We start from the raw sequence: 14,916 nt of genomic DNA, 5'->3' as shown, positions 1-14,916 counted from the left end.
ATTAAATCTAGCAAAAGAGCAGTTCACTTTAAGATGTCCAAACCATCATACAATGGAGAGGAGGATATAAATCATTAGTTTTATCATTAACAAAGGTGATAAAAATCCCGCTCTCTTGCAAAGTAGTCATACTTTGCTTGTCCCCTGACTACTTTTGCATGTTGTTGTATTTGACTAAGAGTCAGCACCTCTCATCCTCCCTTCATTTTAAGACATGTACCCTTCCAGGGTTGTTTCACACACCTGAGAAACCAGGAATTTGCCGTATTGTGTGTTGCTGTGATAAAATGCAGGTGCCTGTCATTGCACCTGCAGTATAACCAGGTGTGCAGGGGGTATACTATTCTACTGACACGCGCACCCTCCTCCTAGGAAGCAAGGTGACCTTGCAGGCTATTAATGGCTCAAAAGCATAAACAGACAGAATGATTCCTACCTAGCCAGCATATATTTATATATATATCTGAGAGATGTTGTCTTCAAGGTAAAGGAAATGCTAATCATAAGTGACCGTGCAGGTTTAATGATGGAAGGTGTGAAAGAGTTCCTTGGCTGGAGCTGCTAATTAATTGGTTTAAGGATGGGAGGAGCCTGTGAATCAGAAGAGGATGTCCTGTCTGTTGCTTTGCAGATGATTGACTGCAAAATGTTAATGCTGGCCAGTTTTATTTATGTGTGTACTTAAAAGGGCTATTCCACTTCCCTCCCACCAGGGAAATTTGGCTAACAGCATAAAATAATCTTTTAAAAAGAATAGCCAGCACATTTAAAAAAAAGTGTTAATAAAGGCTGCAGACAGAACAGAAAATCTATCTCAGCAATTAGAGAGAGAGAGAGAGAGAGAGAGTGTACACGTACACACCACACATGCATATATCCTTGGTGTGCTGTGATGGTAATTCTGCCTGAATTTTAACTAGCTCTTGTGGCTGATTTCAAAGTGTACAGCGATCAGCCTTTCTTAATCTGTAAAGCAAATGTTATATGATAAGCTGCCTTCTGGAGACTGTAGGTGGTGTGTTTGGCATCTGGTATATGATTACTTAAGAGAGAGGGTTGCTTTTATCTCCACAATGTGTGTGTGTGTTGCTGTGTGTGTGTTGTTACTGAGGATGGAGGCTTCCCTGTTTGCTCAGCAAGTGATCTAAATGTAGCTCTAGGGTCTTTCAGATTAAGGATGCCTTTCCTTTAAGGCGAATGTCAGGACAGATAAAAGGAAGTCCTTCATGCAGTGCGTAGTTATAAACTATGGAACTCGCTGCCAAAGGAGGCAACGATGTCTACCAGCCTTGGATGGCTTTAAAAGAGGATCAGACAAATTCGTGGAGGAGAGGGCTATCAGTGGCTACTTGCCAGGATGGCCATTCTCTGCCTCCACAGGTGAAGGCAGCAATGCTTCTAAATACCAGTTGATGGAGACCACAGGAGGAAAGAGAGCTCTTGCACTCAGGTCCTGCTTGAAGGCATGTGATTGGATACTGTAAGAACAGGGTGCTGGAGTAGAAGGTTGTCCAGAAGGGGATGTGGCCCTTGAACTGAAAAAGGGTTCCTCACCCCTTGTCTACACTAATTAGCAGCATTTCAGTCTTACCTGGAGACCTTCTGTATGCAATGCATGTGCTTTGTCACTGAATGATGATGCTGAGTAATATACCAGCTTTTCACAGAGCAGACTGGCTATCCTGTGTGCCTGATATAGGTGCAAGAAGATACTGAGGATCTGCCTCACTTCTGTGGGGCCGATCAGGAAGGCTGTCTCCTTGGTATCTAAAGCCTGAGTACATTTGCCCAGAAGGGAATGTAGCTGTCTGGCTGATAAGGGGGTCCCCCATCCCTGCTATATTAGAAAAGGCCTACGCCGATTGCACGATTCATATGGATTGAATCAGTTGTTGCTACTGCAACAAGGAGCAGTGCCTTTTGAGTGTAGGCCCCTGTTCTGATATGACTTCTAATACATGGTCATCAGTGGATATTAGAAAGGAGATTCCAACTGAACATCAGGAAGCGTTTTCTGACAGCAAGAGCTGTTGGACAGAGGAACAGACTCCCTCAAGAGTTGGTGGACTCTGGTTCCTTGAAGGTTTTTAAGCAGAGATTGGATGGCCATCTGGTATGGGTGCTTTAGTTGATATTCCTGGATTGCAGGGGGTTAGACTAGATGACAATTGGGGTCCCATCTCTACAATTCTAAGTTTCTGTGAATGGAGACAGAGCCAGGTTGTTTGCGGACCAGCAAACCTTTTTAAAAAATTAAGTAGTACTGCCACCAGAGCGGAAAATTATCAGATGTAAACAACTTGTGTTGTGGGTCTGCGCTCTTCTGTGGAGAGTTCTCTGTGCAAGTGGTGCAAAGCCACAGCTCTCCCTCTATGGACAGCCAACTTTCACTGACTGCTGTGGAAAGAAGTGGCTTTACAGCCACTTAGCTTATGATCCTTTCCTTTATTCCCTTAAAGTGGTGGAGGCTCTGGAGGAGCCAGCATTTCTGACTCATGCAGCGACCACTTCACCATCGAGACATGCAAGGAAACTGAGATGCTGAACTACCTCATTGAGTGTTTTGACCGAGTGGGGATAGAGGAGAGAAAAGCACCAAAGGTATGTTGAGGAGAAGGATCCTTTTTTGCAATCAGTTTTTGCTTCTTCTACTTCTCTTTTTTTTGGAGGGGAAAGGAATTTTAAGGTGCAATATCCACTCCAGATCCCTACAACCCAGAGAAGAAGTTTGAGCATTTTTTGCTAAAGAGCAGGGCCTTCTTCACAGTGGCACCCTGTCTGTGGAATGCTCTCCCCAGGGAAGTTCGCCTGGCACATTCATTATACACCTTTAGGCGCCATGCACCCGGCTCCTTTTTTAACCAGGCCTTTGGATGATTTGATTGACATCTTATGCCCTTTTAAAATGTGGTGGGGGTTTTTTTGGGGGGGATTGTGTTATTGTTTTTATTTTGATTATATATTTTGTGATTTTATATTTTGATTTTGTTCTGTGAACTGCCCTGGGACTTCCGAGTATAGGGCAGTATATAAATTCAATAAATAATAATAATATAATAATAACAATACACTCCAGATAATTAAATACTGTTATGAGTTTATTGCAAACTTTTGATGCCTGGAAAAATAATGTACGAAAATCTACCTTCAATTTCCACAAATACATTAGTAATGTAACACTACTGATGTTTTTTAATCACCTTTATGTTGCCCAGTGGTTTGGGATGGTTGCAGTCTGGCAATAGCTGGAGGGCCACAGCTGTTCCCCACCCCTGAGGTAAAAGGTTTTAGGAAGAAATGTGCCACTTTGCTTTTAGGGTTTGCAGCGGCTGGGCCCCAGCATTGCTGGCAGTCACTACTTCATTTATTCCCTTAGATGTGTAGCCAGCCGGTGGTGAGCCAGTTACTGAGCAACATCCGATCTCAATGCATTTCCCATGCTGCTTTGGTGCTCCAAGGATCCTTAACGCAACCGAGGTGAGTTGGGCCTACTTGTTGCCATCTGTTGGGTGGTATTTTCGTGAGCCCCTCTCCTCCCAATCTTCACCCCATGTCCTCCTTCTCGTGCATAAGGTCATTACAGCAGCAGTCGTTGCTAGTCCCGTACATGCTCTGTAGGAATCTCCCTTTTGGCTTCATCCAAGAGCTGGTGAGAACGACCCATCAGGATGAAGAGGTGTTCAAACAGGTAAGTGACCGGTCGTTTTTAGTGACTTGCAACAATACCAAATAACGGAACGCAAACTCTGTGCAGAGGCCTTGTTCACTTTGGCCATTATACACATAACCTACAGCAATTCACAGATGCGTGTGTATGTGTGCATATAGATAAAATTGCAAGTATATCCCACCTTTCCTCCAGTGAGCCCAACGTAGCATGCATAGTTCTCCCCATTTTATCATCACAACAACCCTGTGAGGTAGCTTAGGCTGAGAATGAGGAACTGGTCCAAGATCACCCAGTCAGCTGTATGACTGAGGATTTGAACCCTGGCCTCGCCACACCACCACACTGGCTCCACTGGTGTTGGGGTTAGTGTGTTGCACTTTCAGATAGGGAGAGTGTAATGCAAAGTCCCGTTCAGGCGCAAAGCTGGCTGGGTGTTCCTGGCCCAATCACAATCTTTGAGCCGAAACTTCCTTGCCGAGCTGTTGTGCTAATAAATGCAGAAGGGTGATTCTGTTCACGTCTCTTTATCCATACTGCTGCACCATCATTGTACATGGCACATTACAAAAGAACGAGTTTGATGTGTCCCTCCCTGCCCTGCCTCAAAGAGCTTGCAGTCTAAAAATAGATACAAGGAAATACAGAAGAGGAGGTGGGATGAATGCATGGCCATGCAAGGAAGAAGGAGCGCAAATATTTAAATTGCATGTATGTTGACTTAGTTACAACGGGGTGTTAGGACTAGGGGTTGTTCCAAAGTATTCCTGGCTCTGGTCAAGTGAATTTTGAGGGAGGGGCTTGAAGGAAATAAGAGCACAAGGACCTCAAGTTTCAAGAGAGTGTCAGTCCCCCCCCCCCCATTGCAGTCTGATGCTGCATACTAAGTGGTATAATGATTAGCATGCCCTTAAAAGCATATGAACTTCACTAAAAACCATACTGGTGCATGAGACCGTCATAGATAGGGTCTAGTTGGTGAAGGCTCCCCCATTTTGTTATTCCGTCTCATTGGAGATACGCTCAATCCCTCATTTACATCTTTTTGTCACCTACTGAAACACAGCTGTTACATTTGGCTTATGGGGGTTAACAGGATGATTTTGCTGTTGTTTGTTTTGTGACTATATTCTGCTGTTGACTGTTCTTGAAATATTGTTGTTTTATAGTTTTATTACTGTGTTTTCTTTTTTAGTTAAGCGTTCACTGCCCTGAAAACTTGTGTTGAAAGGGTGGTCTGTTATTTAGTTGACGGAATGTATAGACTGCTTGACTGCAGTAAAAGATCTAAGTTGGTTTGCAGTATAATAATGTTATCTGCAAATACAGCAATGATTATAATGATTGTGGTAATAATAATAATGCCGTAAGCCTCGTTCTAGCTAGTTGATACATACCCAGGGGCTGCATGGAAACCAGGCTTGATTATTCATTTTTATTTTGTTGAAATTTATATGCAGCCCTTTGTCAAAAGACCACAGGACCGCACAGAACGTAATAAACATACATAGCCTAACATACTACTCATACAATACATAACTTAAATAGTCATCCATTTAAAGTTAATGATAATAAGCAATGCAAAGTCATTATGTTGTGAACCACCCTGAGATCTACGGATGAAGGGTGGTATATAAACTTAAAGCATCATCATAATTGATAATGTCATAATAATACAGATTAGCCTTGCCTGCTAAAGTGGAAAGTACAAGAGTCATGATTCTCTTTCTCCCTTTTCCTTCTTCTCTGAACAGATATTTATCCCCATTTTACAAGGCCTGGCTGTGGCTTCGAAAGAGTGTTCCCTTGATAGTGACAATTTTAAATACCCCCTAATGGTGAGTAGCCTTACTCAGTTTTCTCCCTGTACATAATCTTCCCATCTGCTGGTAGTCTGCACCAGGTAGATAGACTATTTTTCCTGGCAATGAACTATGTTGTTGATGATGATGGTGATGATGATGATTTTCCTGTCCAGGGTTGCATTCTGTAAGGTGTTATTTTTTGTGGGTGGGACTATTTTTGGCCGCTCTCCTTTTCCTCTCTTTTTGCTACCCATATGAAATTTGGTCAAGGGCTGTATCTTGCCCACCTATCTCTGATGGAGGTGGTCAGCCTGTGACTGGGCCACATCACTTCATGCTGCAGTGTTGGAGGGATGGGGAGGGATATCACATGATAGACTGTTCCTCCGTAAGTACAGCACATGGAGAACTAGCATGCAAAGAATAAAGATCTAGCGTAGCCCTTCACTTGTATTCCTGCCCCCACCCTGGTAGGAGCACTGAATCATTCAATCCCCACCTGCAGTCTGAAGCAGTGCATCTCTGCCACAGGTGTACCAGCTCAGTGAGAACCTGGAAGTTTAGTAGGGTGTGATTAGCATAGGAATCAGGCCGTCTGCTTTATGGGAGAGAGGCTTTGTTTGGAGTAGAACTGAAATGTCCCTGCAGAGAGCAGCAGGGACTCTTTGAAGCCGAGCAGACTCTTGATTAAAAAAGAGAAAAGATCCCTCTGTGATTGCTGTGTCTGTTTGCTCCACTCTTGTGCAACATGGCTTGATTTGGACAATATGTCTCGCATGGATGCATTTAGGCAGCCAGAGATTTCGATTTAATTCAGACGTTTTTGAATTCAATTTTATTCAGACGTTCCCATGGTTTTGATTTTATGTCTCTGCTACTAGTGTTGAAACTGCTCCTATTTCTATTGTGGATCTTGTCGTGTTTGATTTTTAAGCCAGTATTTTATTTAAATTAGCGTTTCGATTTTGAATCAGCCACTGTGTGTATGTATATACGCAAGAGGTGGTGTAGCATAGCAGTTAAGACTATGGATTTTATTATTTGCTTATTAAATAACAAGACTCTAGATCAGGGTTAGTCTCACCCAAGTGTAGACTCATTGAAATTAATGGAGAGAGCTAACATGCATCGCAACAAACCCGGAAACGTCATAAAGAGGTCGCTGAAATGCCACTAAAAGGGTGGAACAGGGTGTTTGCAGGCTTTTTCAGTGGGTTTCAATTCTACATGATCTTTCTGACGTGCATGGTGCCTCGGAACATAACCCCCGTGTAAGGGGGGCTGCCTGTATCCACAAGTAGTGACAGTGGCAGCAGTTATAGTATTCCCTAACCTCGTGTCTTTGGAATGATAGTGCTGGAGAGAGTTAAAAAAGGAGTATATATGTTGTGCTATAACACATCCGGGATGTGTGGCACATTGTCCTTCTGAATTTCCTTCGATTTCATTCTGTCCTGCCTGCCAGACCCACTGGGAGGATGTAGATGAAAGTTCTTTTTGTCATGGGTTCTCGACATCATCCAACGACTTTCTGCTCTCAAATTGCAAGACAAAAGGGGCCCTTGGTACACTGAGAACAATAGATCTATTTTCCCCAAGCGCTGCTTAACCCTTGCCTGGTCGTTTTGGAGTTTGCCAGCCACTTGGCTAGGCAGCAGAGATGGGAAGAACTTGACTGATGGCTTGAGAAATGCAATGTGTTCTCTCCCTGCGGTGCCCATTTTAACTTCTTATGAGCAAAAAGGAGATGAACCATAAGTTGAATTTGGTAGAGATTTTGACCTGAATGGGAGAGATGTGGATAAATGGAATGCATTTTTGTCCCTTATGCTGAAGTGTAAGTGTGTGTGATGCGTCCATTGCATTAGGAGTGGCGAGGGGCAGACAGGACCTTGCTGGTGATGTCCCCTCTGCCTGCGCAAGGCTCTCTCCCAGAGAGACAGACCTGAGAGCGTTAAACTTCTTCTCTGCCAGGTTATCACCCCAAACCTTTTAAAGAACAATTAGCCCTTAATTGATCTGTACTGGCTTTTCTCCTCCTTGCTACTTGTGTTTTCATTGAGCGATGTTGTGTAAACTGACCAGAGGAAGGATTTTTGTTTTCAAGGGCAGACTAAAAAGCTATTAAAGGCAAGGCCTGTGCCCCCCTCAATGTTCCTGAACTTCAACTCGTATCATCTCTTTTTATTATTATTAAAGATTTTCTTGATTTACAAAAGTCTGTGCAATGTCTCTCTCTCATATTTTTTTCCCCATGTAAGATTTTTACAAATCAGTTTCATTTGTTGAGACATTAGGAAGAAAAGGGGGAAAGAGGTGGGGGGGGAGATGGGGGGGTCGGGTGGCGATGTTTCTATTTTACTTACTATATGTAGGCTTTGGTGTCAGCGTTGCTTGTGCAGGTTCTTTGCTGTTCACTTGTGTTCTTTTGGTGGTGAGAGAGGTTGGGGTTGGCCTAGAGTGTGGTTATTCATTTGTGGTTGGCTGTGGTGGTCTTTGTTTTCATGTGTGAGTGGGGTGGGTGAGTGTTTTGGATCAGGTTAGCCATATAATTCATATCATCTCTGACTGTAGGCTGTGCTACCTGAAGCTCTTGGGAGTTGGTGGGGGCACAGGTTCCCCACTCCTGGTTTAGAGTTGGCAGGCTGTCCTTTCGTCCCTTGTAAGAACTTGCTTCCAACTTAAATTGGGGAGGGAAACTGTTGTGGCCTGGCTCAGAAATCTAGACCTGGAGCTTGTGTGCTCCAGCTGTTGTTTGAGTTGGAAAATCTGGAGTTCTCTGGATGTCCTGCTATGATGGCTCTGCTCTGCCTTCATGGCCAAGAGGCAGTAATGTGTCTGAATACCAATTGCTGGGAGCCACGGGAAGGGGAAGTGCTCTTTGCTTGGGCCCTGCTTGTAGATTTCCTACAGACATCTGGGTGGCCGGCTAGATGGGCCATTGGCCTGATCCAGCAGGCTCTTCTTACATTCTTATGCTGAGTGGGAGGTCAGGTCCCCAGCATAAATATACGAGGACTAGACCAGGGGTCTGCAACCTTTAAGACAAAAAGAGCCACTTGGACCCGTTTGCGAAGAAAAAAAACCTGGGAGCCGCAAAACTCGTCATTATAAAAATAACTTTTTGTCACTTTTTAAAATTATTTCTTTGTTTGACCTCTCAGAATTACTCCTCCTCATAGAAATAAACGTTAAATTAACAAGTTACCTTTTTGTGTGTGTTCTTCACTCCCCTGCAAAACAGTGACCAGCGTTCATGCCCCCTTTCAATGCAGTGACCATCGTACATGCCCCTTACAATGTAGCGGGCGGGCGGGCGGGCGGGAAGGTGACGTCGGGACGGTGTGTGACTAATGTACGCACCGCCCCCATGCGACGTCACAGCCAGTACAGAGCCCGCCACAGTGGGGAGTGTCGGGGCACACAATGCGCCTCCTCCCCTCGCTAGTATCCGCCCCGGAGCCGCGGCAAAGGTGTAAAAGAGCCACATGCGGCTCCAGAGCCACGGGTTGCAGACCCCTGGACTAGACAATTCAGAGTCTTCATACTGCTTATAGGTCATAGGAGCTGTTGATCTACCTCTGATAACTTCTGAGACATGACTGTACATACTCCCAAGCAACTCTCCAGGTTAAGCTCTTAAGCCATCCAGTCCAGCATCCTATTTCCCTCTGTGGCTAGCTAGGAGCCTCTTGGAAAGCCCACTCACAGGGGCATGAAGACTAGAGTCCCTCTCCCAAGGTTCTGGCAGCTGGTATTTTGAACCAGGAGGTCACACATAGCTGACATAACAACTCTTTTAAGAGCCCTCCATCCAACATGTGGTTCTTTTTCCCCATTAGTCAGCCAAAGAACCTGTGTAGAAATGTCCTTGGGTCATTTTGTTTCTCTCATTTATTTTTGTTTCTGTTTTTCAGGCTTTAGGTGAACTATGTGAAATCAAGTTTGGGAAATCTCACCCCGTGTGCAGTTTGGTAAGTGGAAAACCTCTTCTTACAATTCCTTTTGAGTTAATGCTGGTTTCCAGTGCTCAGCATCCATCAGATTCTAGCAAGGGGCGATCAGACAGGCAGCAGAACAATTTAGAAGCTTCCAGCCCACATGCCAGTCATTTCCCTGTCACCCTCTTGTACCCACAGGTTGTGTCTTTGCCTTTGTGGCTGCCGAAGTCTCTGAGCCCCGGGACAGGTCGGGAACTGCAAAGACTCTCTTACCTCGGGGCTTTCTTCAGTCTCTCTGTCTTTGCTGAAGATGATGTAAGTGATGAGTGAATGAGACCAAATCAAAAAGATCTTCTGCTACAGCAAATAAGTTTTGTCTAGTCTGCTGTGGTCTACCTTAAAAGCCTCTCCCTCCTTTTGCAACCTCTTATGCACCCACTGCAGAGGGCTGTTAGGTCGGCAGGCATGCAGGACAAGGCCTTTTTTGTACTGGCCCCACACCTCTGGAATAAATTTCTGTTGGGAGTTCACCAACCCTTATCACCACAAGCATTCAGGAGAGGCCTTAAAACGCGTTGGTTCTCACTGGCTATTGCTCCAGTTTGTGTTTTTTGGCTTTATGGCAAGAGTGATAGAGTTGTATCCAACTAAGTCCTACATAGAATAAACTCATTGAAACTAATGGACCTAAGCTAATTATGTTCATTCATTTCAGAAGATCTGCTCAGAGTAGGACTAGCATTAGATGCAAACCATGGTTTTTAGTTTACTTAATTCTGGGCTTGTTGGGTGTTAGTCTAATTTTACCGGATATTAACCATGCTGTATATCACTAATTATTTATTGCATTTCTATATCATAAGCTGCCTTGAAATTGATTCTGCCCATAAACATGGTCTTTACAAATCTTTTAAATAAAACATACCTGTGTTGTTCGTTGACTCTCCCCCCCCCCCTTTCCTCCTTGCAGCCTAGAGTGGTCGAAAAATATTTCTCTGGACCTGCCATTACCCTTGAAAACACCAGGGTGGTTAGCCAGTCTTTGCAGCATTACCTGGAATCCGCAAGGGTAGGTGTGCTGAAGAGGAATTGGCTGCTTTTTATCTTGTTTGAGAAAATGTTTTTGCTAAGCCTGTCAGTCAGCATCAACCATACTCAGAGCAGACTCACTGAAATGAATGGACATGACTAACCTAGGTCCTATTCATCGCAGTGAGTCTACCCTTGACATCAAACAGGCGCCTTTACTGTACACTTTTTTGGCGCCTGCTTAAAAGCAAGCCTACTCTGCTACAGTCGTACCTTGGATCCCGAACACCTTGCAAGTTGAACATTTTGGCTCCCGAATACTGCAAATCCGGAAGTGAGTGTTCCGGCTTGCAAACATGTTCCGGCTTGCGAACGTCCGGTACAGCTTCTGATTGGAGCTTCCTGCAGCCAATCGGAAGCCGTGTCTTGGTTTTGGAAGTCAAAGAGACTTCCGGAATGGATTCCGTTCGACTTCCGAGGTACCGCTGTATTTAGAAAGTCGTTGCAAGTTTTAATCTGTTCTTAGTTTATTCTTATTTTAACTTTTTGAATGTTGTTGTTAATTCTTATGGATAGTTTTATCCAATGCTTCTTTTTTCTTAAAAAATGTTTAGGGGTACTCTCATTTTTGACTCAAGAAAATCACCATTTTATAGTTCAAATCAGGAAAAATACATTCAGTAAATGGACAAAAGTACAAAGATTCACAAAATGTTTAGGGGTATGTATGCGTACTCCTGCGCCCTCCCCCCCAAAAAGCACTGATTTTATCATTTAAACTTTTTTTTTTGTAAACCGCTTTGTAAAAAAACACACAACCTAAATCAAGAGGTGTATAAATTTTATGAAACAAATCAGTAGAATAATAAAAAGCTGGTCACAATCCTTGGAGTGGTATTCAGCAACATTTGACTCAGAGCAGACCTAATGAAATGAATAAACATGACCCAGTTAGGTCCATTGATTTCAGTAAGTCAACTCTGAGTAAAACATTGCTGCATACCGCTTTTGGTGCTTAGATGATTCCTGCTGCAACAGGTGTTATTTCCTGTTCCTGAGAGCGAAGGGGGAATTAATCTTCTCAGATGACTGCTGCAGTCTGCATATTTATTTATTTATTTAATATATATTGTAGAAACTTCACATTTTTAAATGTGTTGCCTGATTAATTATGGGCCTAAGTGTAGTCACTTAATTTTTTTTAAATTACTTTTAACTGATTAGTTAAAAGTTGTAGCTTTAGGGTTGAATCCAGTTCTAGCCATACTCAGAGCAGACCCACTGAAGGACAAAACTAACTTATACCCTTTTATTTAAATGGGTCTACTCTGAGTTGGATACAAGCCTTACTTTTGATCAGTATCTGCAAGGTCAACTTAAAATCTAGAAGCATTAGGGGAATAAAGACTACAGCTGCTGTGTAACCGAAGTTTCCAACAATGCTAAGACCCTGGCCACATTAACACCATACTTTTAAAGCACTATGATACCACTTGGCCGCCACCCCAAGGAATTCTGGGAGCTGTAGTTTTTTAAGGGTTCTGAGAGTTGTTAGGAGACCCCTGTTGCCCGGACAGAGCTACAGTTCCCAGAATTCGCTGTGAAGAGGGATTGACTGTTAAGCCATTGTAGGAATTGTAGCTCTTTAGCACCCTTAACAGACCACAGCTCCCAAAATTCTTTTGGAGGAAGCCACAGCTGTTTAAAATGGTATCATATAGCTTTAAATGTATGGTGTGAATGTGACCTTTCTCTGCACCAGCCTTGTGCCCACCTGGTGTTTTGAGGACTACAGATCCCATCATCCCTGACTGCTAGCCATGCTGGCTGGGGCTGATGGGAGCCCAAGACATCCAGAGAGTGTCACCAAGGCTGTGCTACACAGCTGTTTCTCAGTGAAACCTGACATTGTAAGCTGCAGTTGCTCGGTTAACTTGCTTCTGACTTTCCTTTTGTAAAAATCTTCAGCAAGAGCTGTTTAAGATCCTGCATAGTGTGTTACTCAACGGAGAAACCCGAGAGGCAGCTCTCAGCTACATGGCAGCCATGGTCAACGCCAACATGAAGAAGGCCCAGATGCAGGTGAAGTTGTGCCCGCAGTCCAGATTGGTCGTGAAAGCCTGTTAGCACATTTATTGTGTCTTCCTCTCCCCTCTTTGATCAACTTGAAATTGTAAACTCAGCTGTCTCTTCTGTTGCCAGGAGCACCCTCACCCACCCTCTGCATTGACCTTCCTGCAACCAAGCCTCTAGTCCTCAGTTTTATATTGTCAGCCCTTGCATCGCTATGCTTGTCCGTCTGCTCTGCATAAGGATATCAGCCAGCAGTCTTTGATTTCCACCTCTCATGTTTCTGTTGCTTATGCCCTGCCCCTCCTGACATCCCAGGATGTCCTCTGCTACCTGGTAAAGGTAAAGGTACCCCTGCCCGTACGGGCCAGTCTTGACAGAATCTAGGGTTGTGCGCCCATCTCACTCAAGAGGCCGGGGGCCAGCGCTGTCCAGAGACACTTCCGGGTCACGTGGCCAGCGTGACATCGCTGCTCTGGCGAGCCAGAGCCGCACATGGAAACGCCGTTTACCTTCCCGCTAGTAAGCGGTCCCTATTTATCTACTTGCACCCAGGGGTGCTTTTGAACTGCTAGGTTGGCAGGCGCTGGGACCGAACAAAGGGAGCGCACCCCGCCGCGGGGATTCGAACCGCCGACCTTTCGATCGGCAAGCCCTAGGCACTGAGGCTTTTACCCACAGCGCCACCCGCGTCCCCTCTGCTACCTGTTAGTGAGCCACTTTTGTTTCCCTTTGAGGAAGTGGGAGTGTTACTTGCTTTGACAATCAGTGCTGGAGCCTTGACTTGTCAATAACCAGCAAGTCATGACATTTTAATTGTAATTTTGCTTGCACCCTGCCCCATGCCCATTAATCTTGCAGCTTTTAAAATTTAAAAGTTTGCAGCTTTTAAATACTCCATACGAATCAGAGCAGAAGCTATTGCAACTGAAACAGCAGTTTTTAAACATACAATTTCCCCTTTTCTTTTTTTGCTGGCTGTTCCTTGAATTTTGTTTTACTTCTGTTGTTGTAATTTATAAAAAAAGTCTGTTTGCATCTAACTGGCTAAATTGTATCTTGCAGTGTTAGACTTGAGGGCCATGGGTTTTAGGGGGGGGGCACAAACAGGGCTGAAAAAGTGCCTTCAGAATATTTACATAAATAAAAGCAGGTTCTGGGAAGAGAATAATATTTTTATCTTGGGCTTTTAAGTGTTGTAAGCACTTAATGTGCATTGTCTAGTTATAATCCTCTCAACAGGTAAATCAGTATAATCCCCGCACATTATATAACTGCCCGATCTTTATGTTCAGCCAAAGAGGCACTGTTAAGTGTGCCACATAGCATTTGTCTTCTGCAAGAAATAGGGGGTTTAGTGTTTAATTATTTTTTAATGGTTGGTCCCCCCCCCCAAAAAAAAAGTTTTATCTGTTTCTATTTTAGCTGTAAGCCACCTGTCAGGCAGGATGATGATAAAATGATGGTGATTGTGATGATTTTGATGATAAAATATTATGTTCCAGCCTAGATTGTTTAATTTCTTGCCTATTAATTGTAAACAATCATCATTTCTACTTGCATTTTTCAAACGCCTTTTGCTTACACAGGACTTTTCTGATGTGTAGCTCAGTCCATGGTGTATCGCTGTCCAGGTGTCAAGTCTTTTTCTGCTGCTTTAGAGATGTGTTAATTCTCCCTGCCTAGATACTTAGTTTATTGTGCAGTGTATATTTATGAGCCTATAAAATATGCAAGTGGGGGAAATGAAGCTGGGAGGGATGGTGGCTTTTTTCAGGCCAGCTAGGGGGCGGTCAAGGTAAACTCTATGGCTTAGCAGCTGAGAGCTCTGTAGGCGCTAGGCAAACAGTTCTGGGGAGGGTAATTCCAAAGGCACACTGCCAGCAGTACTCAGAGCAAACCCTCTTGCGATGCTCTAAATTAGAGGTGGGGGAACCTTGTGCCTAGGGGCCGCATGTGGCTTTCCAGGCCTCTTGTTTGGCCTTTAGAACTCACCCTTTTGCCACCCGTTCTTCACACCTTCCTTGAGTGCTTGTGCCTGTCTGGAATTCATCCTTGAGCTCTGATAATGCCTCTTGCTTGCCTGGGTGGAGGATAAAGACAGATGTGTGAGTGTGTGTAGAAGCTTGCCTACTGTACAAAGGTAATAGTTGCATTAATTACCCCACCCACTTTTGTCTCTGGCCTTGTGCACCAGTAGCATGTGGCCCCTAAAAAGGTTGCCCAGAAGGAAATGCGGCCCTTGGACTTAAAAGGGTTCCACCAACCCCCCCGATCTACGTAGACAGGTTCACAAGTGGGAAGGCTGTCCTTCGGATACCCTTGAGCCGAGCTTCAGATACGGGGCTGTCTCCCTGAAGTTCCAGTTCTTAGATAGCACTCTGTTCCCTTTCTCCTGGACTTG

The 14,916-nt window shown here is 44.2% G+C and overlaps 1 protein-coding gene and 1 long non-coding RNA gene across 12 annotated transcripts in view; one reads left to right on the top strand and one right to left on the bottom strand.

The window, feature by feature from the left end:
- The window catches only part of UBE4B (ubiquitination factor E4B), a 70,799-nt gene that overhangs the window by 40,351 nt on the left and 15,532 nt on the right, over window positions 1-14,916 (top strand). For all 11 annotated transcript variants that reach the window (XM_083453729.1, XM_083453738.1, XM_083453733.1 and 8 more), the window contains 8 exons: window positions 2,460-2,601; window positions 3,377-3,477; window positions 3,574-3,688; window positions 5,422-5,505; window positions 9,390-9,446; window positions 9,612-9,728; window positions 10,384-10,482; window positions 12,411-12,524. In XM_083453729.1, the coding sequence (XP_083309855.1) occupies window positions 2,460-2,601; window positions 3,377-3,477; window positions 3,574-3,688; window positions 5,422-5,505; window positions 9,390-9,446; window positions 9,612-9,728; window positions 10,384-10,482; window positions 12,411-12,524 (829 nt within the window). The remainder of the gene's footprint in view (window positions 1-2,459; window positions 2,602-3,376; window positions 3,478-3,573; window positions 3,689-5,421; window positions 5,506-9,389; window positions 9,447-9,611; window positions 9,729-10,383; window positions 10,483-12,410; window positions 12,525-14,916) is intronic.
- Window positions 10,986-14,913, bottom strand: LOC310684010. Its single transcript, XR_014514649.1, has 2 exons — window positions 13,218-14,913; window positions 10,986-12,845 (listed from the first exon to the last, which is right to left on the bottom strand). It is a non-coding gene; the product is annotated as an uncharacterized lncRNA (long non-coding RNA).

This window comes from Podarcis tiliguerta, assembly GCF_965153285.1.
Source record: "Podarcis tiliguerta genome assembly, chromosome: 8".
Taxonomy (NCBI): domain Eukaryota; kingdom Metazoa; phylum Chordata; class Lepidosauria; order Squamata; family Lacertidae; genus Podarcis; species Podarcis tiliguerta.
Note: the sequence above shows the minus strand (reverse complement) of the source record. Positions and strands in the feature narration are given on the sequence as shown.